This window comes from Buteo buteo, chromosome 27 (assembly GCF_964188355.1).
Source record: "Buteo buteo chromosome 27, bButBut1.hap1.1, whole genome shotgun sequence".
Classification (NCBI taxonomy): Eukaryota; Metazoa; Chordata; class Aves; order Accipitriformes; family Accipitridae; genus Buteo; species Buteo buteo.
Genome location: NC_134197.1, coordinates 2,078,159 through 2,098,321, shown reverse-complemented (window position 1 = coordinate 2,098,321; position 20,163 = coordinate 2,078,159). Strand labels below are relative to the sequence as shown.

At 44.8% G+C, this 20,163-nt stretch overlaps 1 protein-coding gene across 6 annotated transcripts in view; it reads right to left on the bottom strand.

The window, feature by feature from the left end:
* MSLN (mesothelin) overlaps window positions 1-20,163 on the bottom strand; it is a 37,481-nt gene that overhangs the window by 4,309 nt on the left and 13,009 nt on the right. For 2 of the 6 annotated variants that reach the window (XM_075058570.1, XM_075058571.1), the window contains 23 exons: window positions 17,884-18,058; window positions 16,987-17,072; window positions 13,131-13,171; window positions 12,513-12,534; window positions 12,375-12,402; window positions 11,491-11,575; window positions 10,275-10,436; window positions 9,637-9,839; window positions 9,108-9,199; window positions 8,277-8,407; window positions 7,532-7,653; window positions 6,930-7,101; window positions 6,400-6,615; window positions 6,122-6,292; window positions 4,952-5,098; window positions 4,749-4,798; window positions 3,756-3,876; window positions 3,356-3,441; window positions 2,628-2,757; window positions 2,326-2,516; window positions 1,488-1,578; window positions 882-993; window positions 461-645 (listed from right to left, as the gene is read on the bottom strand). In XM_075058570.1, coding sequence (XP_074914671.1) covers window positions 461-645; window positions 882-993; window positions 1,488-1,578; window positions 2,326-2,516; window positions 2,628-2,757; window positions 3,356-3,441; window positions 3,756-3,876; window positions 4,749-4,798; window positions 4,952-5,098; window positions 6,122-6,292; window positions 6,400-6,615; window positions 6,930-7,101; window positions 7,532-7,653; window positions 8,277-8,407; window positions 9,108-9,199; window positions 9,637-9,839; window positions 10,275-10,436; window positions 11,491-11,575; window positions 12,375-12,402; window positions 12,513-12,534; window positions 13,131-13,171; window positions 16,987-17,029 — 2,601 coding nt within the window. In that variant the 5' untranslated portion in view covers window positions 17,030-17,072; window positions 17,884-18,058. Of the gene's footprint in view, window positions 1-460; window positions 646-881; window positions 994-1,487; window positions 1,579-2,325; window positions 2,517-2,627; window positions 2,758-3,355; window positions 3,442-3,755; window positions 3,877-4,748; window positions 4,799-4,951; window positions 5,099-6,121; window positions 6,293-6,399; window positions 6,616-6,929; window positions 7,102-7,531; window positions 7,654-8,276; window positions 8,408-9,107; window positions 9,200-9,636; window positions 9,840-10,274; window positions 10,437-11,490; window positions 11,576-12,374; window positions 12,403-12,512; window positions 13,172-16,986; window positions 17,073-17,396; window positions 17,490-17,883; window positions 18,059-18,572; window positions 18,736-19,120; window positions 19,594-20,163 lie in introns of those variants that run through there. The other 4 variants (XM_075058572.1, XM_075058574.1, XM_075058573.1 and 1 more) reach the window with 4 other exon arrangements.

The window sequence follows — 20,163 nt, the reverse complement described above, 5'->3', positions numbered from 1 at the left end:
GGATACTACATCCAGTTTTGGGCTCCCTGGTACATGAAAGACTTTTGTTGAAGTCTAGCAAAGACTAGCAAGTCCAGCAGAGGACCATGCTGGTCAGGGAGAGCAGAAGCACACAACATACCAAATGGGGCAATGGGACTGAGGGAGCTGGGTTTTTTAGTCTGAAGATGAGAAGACTAGGTGAGGATTTTATTACTGTCTTCAACTATCTAATGGGAGATTATGGGGAAGATGGAGCCACACTCTTCTCAGAGTTGCACAGTGAAAGGATAAGGGCCAAAAGGCAATGAAAATTCTGATTAGATATTAGGAAATATGTACTTTCACAGTAAAGGTGGTCAAACATTGGAAGAGGAGCCCAGAGAGATGGTGGAGTCTCAGTCTTTGGAGATACTTAACTGGACAAGTCCCTGATAAATCTCATCAGTAAATAATTTAACATTCTTCGGCCTGGCATTACCTCATCCAGATTTCTCTTCAGCTCAGCTAATTGCTGAACACTGAAGGCATAGGTCAGCATCCGAGAGAGGTGATTCTCCAGAGAGACATTCTTCAGGCAAGCACGTAACTCCTCAGGTGTGTAGTAAATAGGCATCAAGTCATTGTTAAGAACCATCTCTGTTATCTGCTTGTCAGGTGGGCAACCTGTTGAAGCAATTATCAAATGTGCTCAGTGTTAAATCCTTTTGCTTCAAGCTTTGAATGCTCCCTTGCTGGAGATGGACAGGTATGCAATCATGGTACCACCCTCCTCCTGGGTGACCTGCCACGAAGTGTTTCATAGTTCAACTCAGACACTTTTAGGGAGACCCACAAGCACTAGGTTCAACCCTGATACCAGGGGGAATGCTGCCGTTATGGATCAGGGAAGGCTTCCATACCATCAGCACGCTTATGCCTAGTAGGTAGGAGTTCTTCAACAATGGTGGCCAGCTGTTCCCTTGACAGAGGTGAATTGTGTGCATAGTTTTTCAGCCAAAGAGTTAAAACATTCTGCAAAGAAAATGTTTCATCAGGGGGATATTGCAATCTTGGGCATACCACCAGCATAACAAGTTGCTACTCACACACATAAGAAACCCCGTTGTTAAAGTACTATGGGCAGCAGATCTGCTGCTATAAGCCTGGAGATCTTTCCTTGGTGAGCCAAAGGCAAATTTCTAAATGATTAGACTCTATCATATCCCATGCCCCATAAATTATTTTACCTCCTCGCAAAGCATTGTATGTAGTTACTACTGCTTTCCACTTCTGTTACTCTTCTGACAGTTACAGGAAGAGGACGACAGCGATCTAGATTTGCAGTTCCAGGCTGTCAGCTTGATCAACCCCCACTTCTCATAGACCATTCATCCTCTTTGGCACCACACTTTTAAATGATGACACTACTGAAAACATATGGGCTGAACAACCCCCATCATACTACTTCTACACTGCAGGACCTAGGAGTGCTTCCCAAACTCCCTATGCCTCTATGAATAACACACCTTGGGGATCTTCTGCAAGATGCTGTGATCAAATACAGGAATCAATCCACTGAGCTCATTCAAGGTAAAAGCTGACCATGCTACAGGAGGCCTGCATACAAAAAAATAGCAGGGATCAGCTTTCAAGGAAGAACAACAAAAAGACACCTTAAAAGCTGCCAGGATTATGTCCTTGTAACATTTGAAGAAAATACAAGATTTAAATCCTAAAACTTTTTGATCACTTCCTGTTACAAAAAACTTCATTCCACAAGAGCAGGAGCAACTGTTAGCAACATGAATAACGACAGCTGCATCGGAAAATGGCATTTAACAAATCCATTATTTTCTTAAGCATGAAACCCAAAGCATATCTACTGCTTACTTATTGTCCAATTCAGTGCCAAGATCTCAGGGCATTTGACACAGGAAGAGAAAATATTTTGCCTCCCTGGACAATGTCTCTGTTAAGATTTATCAACCATCTGTTGGTTTGACAGGTAGAAACAGAATGTTTTCTGAAAGTCAGTGGCTGACAAACAGCTAGAGGCCACCTATGTCCATCAGGACAGTCTCAGAGAAGTTTGGTTAATGAAAAATAGACCAGAGGAAAAGCTTTTATAACTAGAGCAGATGAGACACAGAAGTGACAATGTATTTTTCAGTGGAATTCCAGCCAAACCTTTCAGCTGAAAGGAGTTCAAATAAAACAATGCAAAAGGCCCAATGTGAAATTCAAAAGCAACGAATTATTCAAGTTTTTGATGAAGCTGGTTGGCTGGAGTTCACTCAGGTCTTAATGGGACGATGGTTTTTTTTAAGGGAACTGTTTTGCTGATGCCCAGAAAAAAATTCATACCCAAACGTAGTGTTACCACTGCTGATGACACTTCTAATAGCCTCTTCTTGATCAGGCAGGAAAGATTCACACTGACTTAATTGCTTCAGCAAATTCCCACCAGAACTTCTAATGTATTCTCCGCCCAGGTCACAGACCAGATGCCCTAGAATCTCTGCATTCTCCTCGTTTATTTGTGTGCCAGGAATTTTCTGAAATAATACAAGACAGGCATTAAATAGAACTGGATGCCACTGTAGAAGAGCATTCTTGAACCCCAAGTTCTCCCCAGCCTTGTGCAGAGCTGTCCCCTCACCACGTACCAAACATGCTAAAGCCTCCAAGAGCAGCTGTTTCCGCTGAGATGACTCTCTTTGCAGAACATCAAGATTTGCTTTCCCAATATTAGCAAAGTACTGCCTACAGCTTCCTGTTGCTGCATAGTCTGAAGGACTAGAAAGACAAATACTCCATGAATTCTAGCGAATGATATCAAACAGCTGGTCAGGTTCAAGGCTGTTCAACATATACTGTGTCCAATATAACATCTTCCACATCTGCGGACTAAAGTCTATGCAATTGTTCTTCCCAAAGATCCTAGTCTATATTTAAAAATTCATTTTCACCTTAAGGAACCCATTGTGAGACTCAGCTTAAAATTGTTCAAGATTTGGATACAGAACCACAGTGAGTAGCTACGGGAACAAAGAAATCCACTCTACTGTCTGTTTCCTTTGATGTTTTAAGGGAAAAGCACACTCACAGATGCCAGAAAGTACTAAAACTGCATACTGGTTTCATATCCAAACAGACATGTTTAAAAAGAGCTTCATACTGTTTATATTAAATGGATGGTTGAATCTGAAAGGACTTTAAAACCCTTTTGAAAGACTTCTGCAATCTGATTTTTTTTTTCCCCTGTAAGGAGGCCTAAACAAGTTTGAAATACACATCAAACATGAATTAGTCATTACCAGCTAGGTTACAAAGTAATACCTCTTTTTCCCCACTAAGTACTAAGGCAACAACACGAAAAACATAGCACAGTTACCTTAAAAAAAGCAAAAGGTCTTTCGGATAGTTATCTAAATCCTGGGGAATCCCATGCAGTGTCACCATCTTCACTAAGCAACTCAGCTGAAAGGACACCACAGTTTACATCAAAGAAAGAAAACAGCAAGAAAATATAAGAAAAAAAACATATATAAAGATTTTACTCTGCTCCAAAGTAAGAAAAATAAAAAATGGAAATCAGAGGTTTTGGTTCTTGAGAAACCTAGCCAAATGGGTTTTGACTTCTCTCTTCGGGGAAATTCAGAACTGTGGGATGGAGACCCAGGACCAGTTATTTGTTCTAGTCCCTTAAGCTGAAAGTTTGCTCTTGCTGAACAATCCTCATTGCTATCTTCAAGACAACATCAAATATGGCATTTCAAAATATGGGAACTGACCTGGTCTTCTCCTAGCTTGACATTCTTCTTCTTCATGACTTTGGCCAGCTCCTGAAATCTTTCTGCTTCCACCTCATTGGCAGCTGCACATGTGAAGCCTTGGAGGACTGACTGGGAAAGCCTGAACATTTACAGAAAGCAAATCAGAGGGGCAAGGACTTCAGGAGATAATTCGGTGCTCATCTCCCACATATATAATGACAAATACAGCAAGCATAAACCTCCTCCATTCTCAAAGCTTAATGCTCTATAAACTCCATCTCCTCAAAACTGCTAGTCTTAACATATGTGGGAGATCTGGTCAGATAAACATAATCTAGAGACTCGTAGTGGAAGTAGAAATGCAGGGACAAATTCTTCACCCCAAGTAGTATTGCTGTATCCTGAATTACAAGATCAGTCTCCTCCCTGTGTTTTCAGTACAAGCCACACATTGAAATTGAAATGGGAGTTGTGCAGATCCTCATCACTGAACATAGTTTGCACAGTCTGGGAGAGCTCAGGGACAAGTCCTTAAAACTTTAATTGCGTTCTATATGGAAAAGCTTCTATTGTGAAATCAGAAGGACACTAATGCCGACTCCATTGTTTTTCCAGATATATATCATGGTTTTCATAATTTTTTTACCTCAGATACGAGACCTGACAAAAGACATATCAGCCCCGCTAAATTTAATCCCTGGAATACCACTGTGGCAGACTGACATATTCTCCGATTAAAAACGCCTTCCACAGAGGCAGTCAGAAGCAAGGTTCCAGGTGCAGTCTGAGCCAGCAGTGTCATTTTAGAAAGCAAGTGTGGCTTATGGGTAATTTTTGCAGCTGACATCCTTGTAAATCTTGATGCTACATGCCTGCATTTGGGTTTGCATGGTATTTCCCATCTGTTGCTATGGACTGAATATGGTGGGTCTGCCATACATACCAAAGGAATCACGGAAATTGCAATCAAAGCACACACAAACATGGAAAATGGAAGAAGAAAAATGCTACCTGCTGAAGTCAGGCTCTGTCTTTATCACATCACTGAAAAACATGGCAGCCTGTGAAGCAAAGCCAGAGTGTCAATGGTTTACCATGCTCTTCTGCAACATTCACCTGTATTTTCAGACAGATTTGCAGAGTGGACTCATAGCTCTGTAAAGTCCAAGGCTGACACTGAGGGGTAAGAAGGACACAAGGCACCAGCATATTACCTGTTCTCGGGTCCACATTTTACTGTTGAGATCCTGAATATTGGGCTTCTCTTCCCCAAAAACAAGCAATGATTTTGGAATGTAACTGGCCAGAGCATCAGGAATACATTTAACCAGGTCAGCGGGGTGGTCTACACTGGAGGAAATCTTGATAAAAAACGAAAACGTATCATTCAAACACTGTGGCTAAAATAAAACAATTGCTGGAGAAGAAATGACGAACTGGAAAGAAGCCAGGCAAATTCCCCTGCTGATCATCTGGGCATTTCTCAGAGTCATAACACTATGAAATATTTCCTGTTTGACATATTCATCAGACTAGGAGAGCTGCTTGGAACTAATACCTGGGGTCCTGATGAATCAGAAAGATTCTGCCTCTTATCAGTTTCCCACCTCCTGGCTTTATGCCCTAAAAATGTTTAGCCAGCCAGAAAGGAGGGACATGTCTTTCTGCTCTGCCAACAGAAACAACGTCTCAACATGCCAAAGGCACATTGCAGAACTATCCTGTGGTGAACGAGATGTTATTTCCCTAATGCTTCACACAGAACCCTGCAGGGCACCCCATCGCCCCAGGACATGCTACAGGCAGGGCCTCTGGTGCCAAACACAGGTCAGAGTCTTTCCTACCGGAGGGAGGATGAATAACAACAAACTTGAATGCTACACATGCAACTTGAAGGCTAAAGTCATGGCATGAAAAAAGGCAAAGAGGTGTCCAAATCCTACACAATCACATGGGGGAATGAAATAGTGCATTGCTGAAGGATCAGTCTACCCTAAAAGAGACTTTCTAAGCTTCCTTCACTTCTCACACGTTCTTACTCCAAACCATGACAATATCCTTTCTCCGAGAGCATCTTTTCAGGTCATTGGAGAGTAGTTTCTAGGACCACCCCATAAAACAACTGTCTCATATGCCCACATCCCCAAGAGGCTTGGCAGGACATGCTGGCTGGAAGCCAAGGACATCTACACAGGCACAGTGATAGGGACTCGAGATGCTTGTCCTGCTGCACACTCTGTTTAGCAATGACAAACACCCCCAAGGGAATGCTGTCTGGGTGTGCAGGTGTGTGTCAATGCCTGGCCCCAGGTAACCAGTGTTCTGAGCTGTGAGTCACTGAAGCTTTGCTAATTTATGACGCCTGAAGAGAAAAACAACTTCACCTTTTCCACAAATGTCATTTTCAGAACAGAGGGCAGGGTCACCATTTGCTGAACAAACTCAGGCAACTTAATGGCTTCCAAGACCACTTCTGGAGACAGACTTCGAAGCGTGCTGCTGTTGATGCCAGCCACCAAGCTCCCTAGCTTCGCCAGGCTCTGTCCATCCCGGATCTGAAAGGTAAAGCATGCAGGCATGAGTACATGAAGGGCCAAACATCATTTGCTAGCAGCTAGCTCTACCAGGTGTGAGGTGCATTTGTGGACCTTATCGTTTGTACCTGATAGCCAGAGCTGAGCAGTTTGTTGATAATAGTGCTGGACTGCTCGGTGTTCCAGCCACGAACTTCACCCAGGGCAGGAATAGATGCTTCAAGGTCTTTATCACTGATGCTGTTTTCAATGTCGGGTATGGACAGCCCAACTGCAGCCTGGCCCAATGCACGCAGGATTGCAGGAGGGAAACGCTCAAACTTTCTCACCAAAGAGGATGCAACCTGAAAAGGTCCCACACAGACAGAAAAGAAAGTCAGAGGAGCAATGAGGTGAGCTTATTGGATCCTACAGCCTTTGGACGTCTTAAATCACTGGACTTTCTGCCTCAAATGTGTGTGATGAAGCCTGTTGATGGGCTGCCTCCAGCCACTGAGAATTTTCAGGTTATGAAACACCACCCAGACACCACAATATAAAAAGCAAGATGACCTACAGGAGTGTACACAAGAGGAGGGATGAGAGTTGAATCCTCAACCCTCACAAATTTTGTCTAGGTGAATGAAGAACTGAGTCGTGGGGCTGGACAGGAGATTACCTGCAGTTCCTCTGTTGTCAGGGAGGAGGGAGCTCTCTCTCTAGTTATTCCTCTGTGTTTCAGGTTCAATGGGCAGTTCTCACTGATCCTCTGGGCCAAGCTCAAAGCGTCATCTCTGCTCAGGTTGCTCACTGCTGAGGGGCTCAGGTAGCAAACAAATCTGTCTGGGAGACTGCAGGTGGGAGACAAGGAGGAGAGGTTGCCAGGACGACAGACAGCGACTCTGTCAGATCTTTCCTCTTTTTCCAAAGGATGCTCTTTTCCAGTGCACATTTCCCCCGATTCATTTTAGCTCTGACAATGCTGATGCTCCTGTTTATAAAGAGCACTGCAGTGTCATGCAAAACTACAAAAAAACATGCAAGATGCAGTGCCAGCCACCAACTAATGACCAACAGTGCATGACAGTCATTGCCCAAGGCTTGGAACTTATGGTCTGGCCCTCCCCAAGATCAAGTGCAATGTAATGATCTGAGGAACAGAAAAATGCTTTAAAGGTTTCATGGAAGCTGCCATCAGACTCACCACTCAGCAAACTTTTGCTAAGTCACAGTACCATGCCAAACCATAAGTCAGGTAGGAAGTCAGGTCAGGTCCCGTACCTTGATAAGGAGAAACCAGGCCCAGAGGTCAGAAGTGAGGTATAGTACACAGCTGTTTCCCGGAGCAAGGTGAGGTTGCTGATCATCTGTATATTGACTGGATCCCTGGCAAATTTTTGAAGCTGAGGGAGTTGACGAGGGGGGGGGGGGAAAAAAATTAGATGGATACTTTAATCCTGGCAGTCACTTGGGACAGTTTGAACAAACCTCACATCAAGCAATAAGGGTTTTTTCACCCGACTTTAAAGTTGTGAGGAAATTTATTTTTTGTTTTCAGGTAATACAATGGGACCTTGTTTTATTTATCTTTGCACTCCGAGGGCATGTAAGCCTCTCTATGACTGCTGTAAGGCACAAAGGTGGGAGAGCTGCTAAAGGACATGGTCCTGTCCCTACAGCACCACCCACACATGCAGGGCTGGTACAGTCATTCACTAAAGCAGGCCCAGACATCGGTCCAGTCTTGAATTAAAATTCGGGTTTATTCCTCTTATTGACTCCAGTTTGCTTTCTGCAGAATTACCTATGTGAAACCAACTTCTGAGCAAGTGCCTCCTACCACAAGAAATCATGATGGGGGGGGTGGGGATAAGAACTGAAGTGACTGTGCATCATAAGTAAACAAGAGAAATGTTCCCGCTAGCAGCATCTCCATGAATTTTGGTCAGGCAGGAACACAGCCTCCCAGGCACACGGTATTTTGCACACTGCAGGTCCTTCATCACCACGATGAGCCTGCACTTACTGTTGGTTCATCACCAAAAAGCTGCAGGTCTCCAACAGTAGCATGCTCCAAAAAGGATCCAAGATAATTTTCAAACCAAGCAGTGGAATTAAGACCTGGAACAGCTGCACTGTAGCATTTCTGGTTTGATCCTGCAAAACAGGCAGACACCATAAAACTACAGACTTGCACTGTATCAGAAAATCAGTGGAGACTGCAGATTTTTAAATGCAGAACAGGCCTCAGTCTATCGGAGAACTCAGTCAACAGAGAGCTCCCTAAGTGCCTCTGATCACATATCATGCTCAAATCCACATTTGTGCATTCAGATTACAAATGCACATGGGACAGGACAGATGCCTCATTCTTTCACAGCCCTCAAAATATTTAATCACCAGTGTCTTTCTTCCTCCCCTCAAATCTGCCAAAAACTTTTTGCAGGACATTAAATTTTTGCATGCAAGCTACTGCCTGAAGACAGAGGAATGTCTTACCTGAGTCCCCTTTCTGAGCTAATTTCTGAGTTGAATTCTTTAGCACTCAGAACCAAGCCCTGCACCGCTCTTTCACAACAAAAGCAGTAAGTGCCATTTGCACAGGATGTACATCAGCATAGGACTGACTGTGCTGATTCATAGAAATCCTGGATTAAAGCAGCCTTCAGGCAGGGAAACAATTCTTGATACCACTTATTACTGTCATATTCCCAGCCTATTTCCATCGAAGAGACAATATAAATTCACAAAAAAATCTGTGAAGCCTCCGCCCTGTAACAGATTGCAGCTGATGTCGTAGCATACATCAGTGGCTTAAAGCATTCTGTTGTTTCTTAAAGAAAATCAAGTCATTTACCATCCTGGATGAGATAGTATTTGATCCCAGCATAAAGATTCCTCTGTTCCTCCACCGGAAGGTCAGAATATATGCCATTCAGGGCAGCAACTCTAAAGACAGGTAAGAAAGGCAGACATCTCAAACACAGATGAAGTCAAACCTGGCAGGGTTGGATTCTCACAGAAACAGCTGTTACTTGAAGACTGATGTTACCAATCACATCCCTTTTCAAAGCTGCCAATGCGACTTCCCTTCACAACAGCCCCCACAATCATCTGGGGGCTGCACTACCAATCCTGCAATACTGCTTTGGAAACACAGTGCTATCAGGGTCATTACACACACATGGGCTGATGCAGAGGACCAGTTACAGGGTCAAGAGGTGTGTTACAAAGCCTTGGAGAGCGCTTCTCAGAAACCGTGCCTGGGCCTCCATCAGTTCACAACGCTTACAGGGTTTAGCCCCTTGTTTTGGGAGGCTGGAGTAAGGGCCCCTTTCCTATCTCAGCACCACGGGACTGAAACAACGTTTGTGTTCAGCACTTACATCATCTGAAACGTCTCACACAACACGTTTTTGTCATGGAGGCAAGCAAAGACCTTGGGCTCGACCAGGAATGCTTGAAGCCCCTCATGGACCCACTGAGACAAAACAGGTGGGCTGTCAATATCAGGTACTTGCAACATCTTCTCCCATAGACCATTAATGAAGATCATGTTCCACTCGAGATAAAGAGGCCCATGAGAAAACTGAAGGCAAGAGACAAGAAGAAACACAGGAATTCAAGTGAATATGCACTTCTAAACAAACATGAACATAAATCCATAAGAATCTGAACATTATGAACAGAATCACCCCTAGCAATAATCCCCTCTCTGGATAGCGACTCTTCCACCACAGCAATATTTATGCAACTCAAGTACAGTCAGCCTGTAATTCACATTGGAACCCCAGGTCTGTGTTGCCACTGCAATTAGCAAGAGCTAACCTACATGAACTCATGGTTATTTTTGTCTTCCCAGCTATTTTTAACAGCACAGAACTCTGTTATGTTGGCAGAGATCAGAATGGTGCCCTTTTTAAAATAAAGTAATGTTAAGGTAAAAAATAAGGTAATGTTAATTAAAGCCTTCAACTGGCATTAATGTTACAGGTGAACAAATAGTTGAATATGTGAGACCCACCCGCTGGCTGAACATAGTCAGAGCAGCTACAAGCTTCTTGGCATCATATTTGGAAAAGAACAGAATGGAGTATTCTGGATCCATAGCACTGGCAGGTTTAGGGGTAAGGCAAGAATATAAGGATATGAGGAAATTATCCTGAAGGTCCTGGAGCCAAGCACTCTGGAAAAAAAAAAAAAGGGAAATCCATATAGAGATAATAAAAGGGGTGTCATATTTAGAGATGCTGCAGTATGCAATCTCCTTCAGGTCTGCTTTACTAGCTCACCTACATGTGAGTATTCAGTACTGTAAGGTGACAAAACCTGTTGTCAGAAGAGTCAGAAGAAATTCCACTTACACTGACCTGAAGCAACTCTCAACTTACCCAGTTCCAAATGCTGGATCCTTCTGTTACCTAATCTGTGCTCCCCCCAAGCAAAGGGTTGCTTTAAAAAACTTTATTCAAAATGTTTCCCACAAAAAAAAAAAAAAAAAAAAAAGGCCATTTGATCAAAGTGGAAACTTCCATAGGGAACTTTCTCATTCCAGAAACATTTTTCAGTGAAAAAACCCAAACAAAAAACCCACCAACAAATATTTGAAGAAATGACATCTTTTTGTTAGAAACATTTATGGGAAAATACAAATCATTGTCAATTCAATTGCAATTACTGGCAGCACAGCAACTTAGAGATAATGACAACAGCAGGAAAGGAAGTAAACCTGAAATATTCCAGATGACATTTTTCACACAGCAACCACTTTTTATTGTGGCTTACCCCGATGGACCAGGGTTACTCTCATGCAGAGATTTGTTTCAATGCTATGATGCCAGTTTCTAAGAACCAATTTGTTTTGGAAATCTCCTTTGTCCCACCTTCTCACTTGAGAGTTTTGGAAAAGACAGCATCCCCCACTTCCACAGACAGCCCCCGAAAGGCCTCCGTGGAGCTGTAGCCACTCCTGAGCCTCATGACACAGAGCACACGTTGCCTGGGAAGGTGACACAGCCACAGCTCAGTGCTCTGGATAGTCCCTGTGTCCCTGTGTGTTTGACCCCATCCCATCTCTCAGTCTTGTGAGGGAAACCTTGACAACCCAGACCCCAAGCGTGCACAAGGCTTTGGCCACTCCATTCACAGCTGACAGTGGGACAGCTTTTACGGTAGAAATGACACTATCGTCAAGGAAAACAACACACACTAGTCCATGAAAAGAAGGGGACTACCATTACCTGTGCACAGGCATATTGACCAAAAGTGAGGCTGCAGGGGGAGGCTTGGCCACGGGCTACCTCAAGAAGCACCTCTTGGCTGACACTGGTGGGAAAAAAGCAAAGACATCACCTCCATGCCCCAGACCTGCAGCAGCTGAGGGTAGAACTGGCTAGGAGCTGGCACTCCACCAGCAATATGTCTGCAAACACAGGGATGGAGCACAGCTGCCTGAGCCCTGAGTCCAGGCAGTCAGTGAAAGGCACTTGAATGTCCTTGACCACATGCTTTTGTTCATTGAAGTTTTGCTCATCTGCAGCAGGGACAGCTATTAGCTACTCTCATGTAAAGGGTCCAGCCTACCCATTAAGGAGCAGAAGCAATGCCAGGCAGCCATAACAACTAGGCACAGACCACACAACAAATACAGAAGAACAAACAAACAACACAGACAATGAGAATTATTTGCCAGCACCATTCGGGACCAAGGAGAGGGTACTTGCAAATTGTTGACCCTTAGGTAGAAATCAAGTTCAATGAAGGCTTGAAGCAGACCTGCTTGAGTCTTAGGCTCCCACCACTAGCCAAGCTAAGCTCAGCACCAATGCCAAGGTTCTTGGAGCAGTAAATCCCCACTGCATCAGGCTGGCTGACACACCAGGGACTTGCCCTGCCTTTCTTTGTCCTGCACAGACACAGAGCCCCAGGAAGGCATTCTTCCTTCACTGTTTCAATGAGCACAACTAGAGCTCTCCCTACCCACAGGCAACCCTGGGACTTTGTGGGGAAAAAGATGCTACAACTGGTTTCAGAGGCTTCCTGCTACACAAAGTGACATCCCCAACAAACCAGTACTGCTCACAAGGAAAAAGCTGCCAAGATAATTTGCCGATGGTTCACATACCTTTCCACTGAAGCACACACAGCAGGTTCTGATTCCCAAATAAAAGAGAGACACAAAGATAAAGGAACTGTGATAAGAATATTTATACAGAACCATGTCTGAATCTTCCTTATGGAGATTACTTGGTCAGAAACTCACCATTGACAGGGGAGCTGGAGCACTGCGCCAGGAGAGAGAAAAAAGATAATCTTATCATGCAGTTACAACGGTAGTACAACATTATTTGTGATCATTGCACACAGACAATCATGTTAGCTGCAACCATTTGTACTTGGATATGGCCTGAAAACACATAAGTGCCCAGATCCAGAGCTCCCATCTTGCCATGTTAGGTAGTTGCCATCTGTAAAATTCATATCAGTACTGGCCCGGTACTTCAAACAGCTGGAAAGTTCAGGGTTATGCAAATCCTCCCACCAATCACACGTGAGAGCCAATGGGATGGACTGTTCTCCTGATGATTTGAGTGTGGTTGATGGGTGTCACCTTCATTGAACTGTCTGGTGATGTGCTTTCACTGAAGCCCTGCAAAGACCTGGAGAAGCCATCCCCACTCCCCTGACGCCTTGGGAGCCAGGAAGGGGAAGGGCACTTACCATCCACCTCCATGCTCAATGCACTGGATCTGGCTTGTAGCAATTGATTCCCATCAATGCACTGCTATCAGGAAGGGGTCCAGACTGACCACCAACCCACACACACTTTGCAAGTAAAGACATGGATGACCTATATTTTAAACACGTGAGTTTGCCTTACCAGATATGTCCCAGGAGAAGTTGCAGCAGCTACCTGCCAGCCTGGAAGACAATGTGCCGTGATTTTAGCAGCAAATCCAGGACAAAGCTCATTCCCACAGCCCAGCCCCTGTCTGGCTTAATGGAACCTGAACATCACTCATCTCACTACATTATTTTATTCCTCATTCCTGACACAGTATTTCACAGAATCATTTCTATCAGACCTTTCTGCTGTGTTCTCTTTGACTTTGTGACAGTTGACTGGGTAAGCAGACATGAGGTACTCCTCTATCTACCCCGAGGCAGTCTGGCAGAGGACAGAAATGCGGTGTCTTAGATGACGTGAGGGATTGCATGCACCTCTGTCCCCAAAGAGGAAAAGGCAGGGAAAGGGCAGAAACAACTCTCTGAGGACAGTCTTCTCTCCAAGACTTCCTTGCCCAGTATCTCTTGTGCACCATGGCCAGCCCATGGTCAGCAATCAGCCTGGGAGTCCAGGCTCACCGTGCTTATACTTCCAGGTTGCTTTTAGCTTTGCAGCTTCTACTCGTTTCTTACAGCATCTGCATCAACATGTCAACCGTAGCCAAGCCTGTGTTGTATTTCATACATTTTTTCTGCTAAGTCCTCAACTGGATTAAAATCACCCTATGCTGCAGAACTGCACAGAACACAGGTAATGCCAGCGTACGACAACCCTCATGCCAGTCCTGCCCTAGTGGTTGACAGGGATTTACTGAAAGAAGTCAACCTGTCACTGCTAGCTCTTGGCCAGTCTGTACAAGCCCTCCACTTGCCTGTTCCTTATTTCCCAACTTTTACGTTGTTCCTGATGCCAGCTTACATCTCCCCTCCCAATGCCATGAAGCTGGAAAAGTGGTGAAATGCAAGCTTAGGAAACCAGTAACAACCAAACCCAAGTCTCCCCGGCATTAGTATTATTTACTTTAGATTAGGAGCCTGCCAAGCTCAGCATTCTCTATGTACAGAAAAAAGGGGAAGGTAGAGACTTCCCCCCGGTTTCTGACAGGACAGAACAAGTCAATACAACAAATGCTACATGAAATGAGATGCAGGGAGAGGGAGAAGGCAATAGTTAGAGGCTTCTGAAGTTATGCTGGCAGGTTGTCACAATTTGCTAGCACTGAATCACTGCACAGTTGGTTTTGCCAATGTGTTTCTCTAATGGCACACTTGGGACTCAGTTGGTCAGCACTGTCACTTTCATCCATCTCCTGGTGCAGCTGTGCCTGATCTCAGCCCACAGTGAGGCACCAGGGCCCTGCAGAGCTCTCTGCCACATCCACCCCTCACCGCACTTGCCCACCACCACGCCACACAGCACAGCAAGTTTGCACCATTGTCCTCCCACGTCTTTAGCTACATCCTTTGACCCAGCTTGGTGCGTGGCAGACCACAGCAAGCCCAGAGTACTGCCGCTTCTCTGCAAGCCTTGTTCATTTGTTCAAGGAGTAACTCAGGGCTGAAAGTTTGGCCATTAGCTCTCAGCAAGGAGAACAGCACCAGCGTTAGTGACTTTGCATCAGGTACTACAGCTGAGAGGAGGCTGAAGTGGCTACAGAGATCATCCCCACCCATGGCTCATCTCCTGGACCCACAGACCAGCTAGCCCAGGGCCAGCTGAGTAGTCCCCAGCAAACACACAGAGGTGTGGCAGAGCTCAGGTTCATCACACTTACTCCATGGCTCTAAAGTATCAGTAACTCCCAGCCTTCATACCCCCCTGGGGGAAGCATATCAGGATTGGTGTTACCCACAAATATTTGGTCAGAAGTGACTCATGGGGGGAACGTGGAGGAGCTGACCCCCAAAACCAAAACACAGAAGCAATCTCCTGTGGTTCCTCCACACTATATGGCTAACGGACTGGGCTAAGCTGGCCCAGGGCAGTGTCAGTCAAACCCACAGTGATATTTGGGCACAGAAATCAACACAACGGGAGACCCTGATCACTGAACTGTGAAGGGGAAGAAGAGGAGGAAGAGGAATGCAGCAGCTTTCCTGGATGTGGATGTGTTCACGAGCCCAATGACCTGCATTAGGAAGGGGACTATAAAATAGCTTGTAGGGATGCATGAGTCCCTAATTAGTATAACAGCTTTTTTGATTACTAGCTGCTACACCTTTTTTAATCATTTAATTAATAGAGAACTGTCACTAAGTAACAGGCAAAGGAAACATACCCATAGCTGGGCAAATGCAGTGCTTTCGTCAAAGCTCTTGTGCATATGTTTAAGCATGCAAATCGTCCCATTGACTTGAAAGAGTAGTGTTCAGAAACACCCACACAGGGAGAAGGAGGAAGAGGAAGGGTGGCTTCTTGGTCTCCAAGATCAGAGAGGACCCTAACCCACTATCACAAAAATCCTCATTGTATGACAATAAATCCTTCATCTCACAACATCACAAGAAAGGCTACGGACTCAGCTCATGTCATGAACCACCTAAGATATGTGCGCATCACTCTGGGAGCAATACCCTTCTAAACATTCCTATCACTCCCATGCTTTATTAGTGCACAGGCACACCAGGCTGTGGTGAAGCCTTCCACAATGGAAGAGGCTGTCCCCTTCACCCGCCTACGCTGTGCTGTTCACAGTTCAACTGCTCTCCACAGTCCCTCCTCCTCCATGAGAGCACTTCTGTGCCACGAGGTTGCTGAGCACTGCCCTGTCTCCCCACTGGTTCTTTACAACAAGGCTGTTCACATTGAGTGTGGCACCACTACACTTAGATCTCCTGTCCTTCCCTTTCAGAAACCTGTTTATGAAGTCTCAGAAACTTGTGTATTCTTTCTTCTTTGATCCATCCCCAAAAGGGCAGTGCATGCAAGCTGTTGGATGCAAATTCTCTACAAGCTCAACACATTTCTGATAGTCTGCCTTTCCTCCATCTCCAGTTACCTAGGGCATTTACGGAAGAAGATGGGTAGATGGATGGGGGCAAGCATGCCCCAAAGGAATGGAATGATTTCCCATGGCTGCATACTAAGCCAGTGGTCAACATGAGAACACACCACCAAAATCACTGACCTGCCAGACTTAAAAGCAATTGCATTAAGAGTCATTAACTTTTACAAGCAACCTGTGTACTTCTGCTGGACAGAGACATCCCTCCTTGTACAGGATGTTAATAGCAAACTGGAAAAATCACATTTTTATCAGGGGGCCCATAATACATTGGTCAGTTCTGAAGAGCAACAACTGCTTAATTAAAGAAATAAAGAAAATTTTAAAAGTTATCTGTTTATTTGGTTTCCTTCCTTTAGTACTGGTAACTAAGCATACTGCAGAGAAAACAATGGTCCCCTGATGTAGCTGTTCCTCAGCTGGTGGCTCATTAGCTTGTTCATAATGTTACAAGTTCATGTTTTATTGTCATCAACATTCACTGAAAACATGAGATCAACTCTCATGAGAAAGGAAGAATAAAGCGCTCACACTTCCTGGAAGAAACAAAGATCCTGCTCTGGAATCCCTTACTACCAAAAAAACAGATAGAGGGAAAGTGGGGAATATAGAGGCAGATTCAGCTAAGATTACTTCTTAAGTGCTTTCCCAGAGACACCTGGACACCTCCGACAAAAGGAGCAGTGAGCAGACAGCTCTGCAATGACAGGAGGAGAATGAATTCCAATTTTGTCTTTCCACCCTGTTTATACAAAAACTAAGATATTTTGGCTCACAGATACAATAATAAACAAGCATCACTAAAGGCTGGGGATTTAGAGCAACCACCAAAGTAATGTTCAATGGTTTTTCAGCACAATTTCCCCTTTTGAGGATTATCTCAACTACAGCTGCTGGTATGGAAAATCTTCCCGGGACACCCATCACCCTCACAGTAATACTCACCAGCCAAAAGGAGGAAGCCCAGCCCTGGGACTGAAGGCGACATTTCGGCAAAGGTCTTCAGAGTGCCCACACGTGCAAGGAATCACCTTATTTCAGCCAAGAAAAATCAAACATGAATAATACTTAACTGCAAAGCCAAACTCAGAGTAGGAAAATTAAAAGGTGACTGCCTCGCAAGCAAACTTACACATGCCAATACCCTTCACAAAACCTATCAGAAACTAGACCCAAAGCACACAAAAAACTATTGAGGGTCCACTATGCCTGGGAAAGCATGGAGTTGCAGGCAGAGAATTCAGAGTTAGTTAAGCTAGATTCACTGCTATCGATGCCCTGAAGTCAGGCTCCTCTCTGGCAGAGGAGGCTAAGAGGTGCACAACCCTGCTCGGAGGGTTAACTGTGGCGCTTACCTCCAAGTCGCTAGTCACTGGGCACTTAGTGCGCAGGGCTATGATCAATCAATTGTAGAGGGCTGCTTTTCACTGAGCAAACCAGGGTGTGTCTCTGGCTTCTCAAAACTACATCTGAAATTACAGGATGAATTTGGAGCACTGGACACACCTACAAGTGCTTGAGAACACAAATGTTTAGCAGTACAAATAAGCGTGTGTTATTTGTTAATGCCTGTCATTCCTAGGATACAGTAGGAAACACTGAGCCTGAAGCAAGGCTGCCTGGAGTGAGCAGGATGAGAGCAGTGAATAGGTGCATTCCCTCCCTGCCCTGCACAGGATGTGTTTGGCATTTACAGGATGCAACAAAAATAAAGCTGTGCTCCCAGAACTGAGCTACTCTAGGACCACCTTCCTCCAGTTACTAAAGAAATGTCTGTCATCAGGAAATTTTGCTTCAGTGGAGCTTGAAATGTTTGGCCCTTTTCTTAAAATTTCTGCTTACCTCAGTCGTCTCCACCTGGGAAACCCCAAAGAGAAATATATGGCAGCTCCTCTGCTGGCCAGTCAGGTCATTTTCAGATCACAGGTATGTTGAATTGAGAACTCTGCTCCAGGCTCAGCGAGGTCAATCAACTGAAACACAGAGCTCTCCACTCAGGGCAGATGAATCAGGATAGCTGAAATAAAAAAAATGCAGCCCTACAGTAGGATAGGACTGGTGCAGGCAAATCTCATAGCATGGCCATCTGTCTTATTTCCTTGAAGAACCTTTCCTTGCTGAGGTGCTCAGGGGTGCTCATGGCACACTGGCCTCATGCCAAGGTGCCCAGCATGTGCACCCAAGTGCCATATGGGCTCTTGCATCAGCACCCACTGTAGCAACTCATTAGCACTCGCAAGCATGACAGCAACGAGACCACTGAGCAGGAATGTTATTATCCAATGGCTGCAGAATTGTAATCCTAGAGATCCCTGTCTCCCTATCACCAGAAGTGGCCTTTCCCTCAACAAACCTTCATTTATTTCCTTGCTGCAAAGATCCTAGGACATAACTTTACCGGCTTTACAATTCCTGCAGGCTGCTCTATTTTAAAAACTAAACAACGTTCTTATTGAAGAGATCACATTTAGTTTTAAGGGGTCTTTATGCAGTAACTGCATGCTGCAGGAGCTGAGGAATGGGTGACAAACCTGCTCCTTCAGCTGAATCACACATGGTGCTGTTCCCCATGATCTCCCCAGACCTCTGCTTCAGCAGTCAGGGGGACGTCTTGATTTTGACTGAACTTGTGTTCTCCTCAAGCTAACTGTCAGTCTGTAAGCACTTCAGCAAGAAAAACTTGGCAAGCATAATCTGCAAGAATAAAAATGACACCTGCTGCAGATTCTAACAAGGAATGGATATTAAATTATATTCCACCATTTCAGACTTCTTTTCACTGACCCTTGGATCTGATCCCCCAAGTCCCTAAGAAAGTACCCACAGTAACTCTCTCAATTTCTCGGGATGCAGCAGAGTAATTTTGCATCCTCAGATTTGAAAAATCTTTGTTTCGTCACTTTAATACTTTTCAAGACAAGCTTTTCCATAAATCTGTTATGACCTAGGCTTAGGCTTGCCCCAGCATGCCCACCTATAACTCATATGTTTGTGGCAACATCGAGAATAGCCAGTGTTGACTCACACCACCACCACGTAACCCAAACCCCAGCTCTCTCCACACTCCCAGTTTTCTTACCTCACTTAAGTTTATCACCGATTTTGGAACTAGTGCAACGTCGATTCATAAATGTAGTTTGTCTGACTCAGAAGTGCATAGGATGCCCAGTGTGAAACTGACTCTCATCAAGACCTATCCTAAGGTACCCAAATCTACATAAACTTGAAATGCATCATTTTGTAAATAGATTCACAGACTCCTAATTCAAAGCAAGAAGCCTCTTCTCCAAGATATCCAAATGAGGTGTCCTTGAGATGGATGGGGATCCTTCAATCAGGTTTCAAATACCAAAGCTTTCCGCATCTTGCACCTTTTGGAAATTCGACATTGCATGCAGACTATCCATGACAGAGGGTCACATAAGTTGTTGCTGGGGAGCCCTGGACATGCTGCTGGACAAACTGCGGGTCCATATAAGAGTCAACCAAGAAAGCAACAAAGAGCATGTGGCACAGCAGGGGTTTGCCATCTGCAGCCAGACCTACGGCTCTTCCCCAGGACATCGGGAGGTGAAATGCAAGAACAGGAGAGATCTGAAAAGCAGAGAAAACAACACTGAGCCTCAGCCGTGGATGAGGAAACCAGGGGAGGGGGCAAGCAGAGAGTCAGGATTTTCTGCTTGTGTCAGCCAGGAAGTCATGCATACCTAAAGAGTGTGCAGAGCACCCCCATTATGGGGAGAGAAACCAGAGCTCACAAAGGCAAGGAGGAACTTTCATCTGTAAACAGATCAGTACTTTTCTTACGTCTGTCCACAGGGTGGCTGAGCAGAAGCATCCAGTACCTGCCATTTGTGTTCATCCTTTACCAGCTATGAGCCATGAGCACAGATCCAAGAGTGCTAGGTGTGGTACCTACAAGAAGGTCTTTGATTCAAAGAGCATACAGTTGAGGAGATGAAGACAGACAGGGGAGCTCAAAGATGGGAAGACAGGCAAGGATTTCAACACAGCAATAGGTGAGCCACTAACACATTTTTGCACACTTCATAGCAAATCAAAGCTCTAATAATCATAGAATCATTTAGGTTGGTTGGTTGGACTAAGTGATCTTAAAGGTCT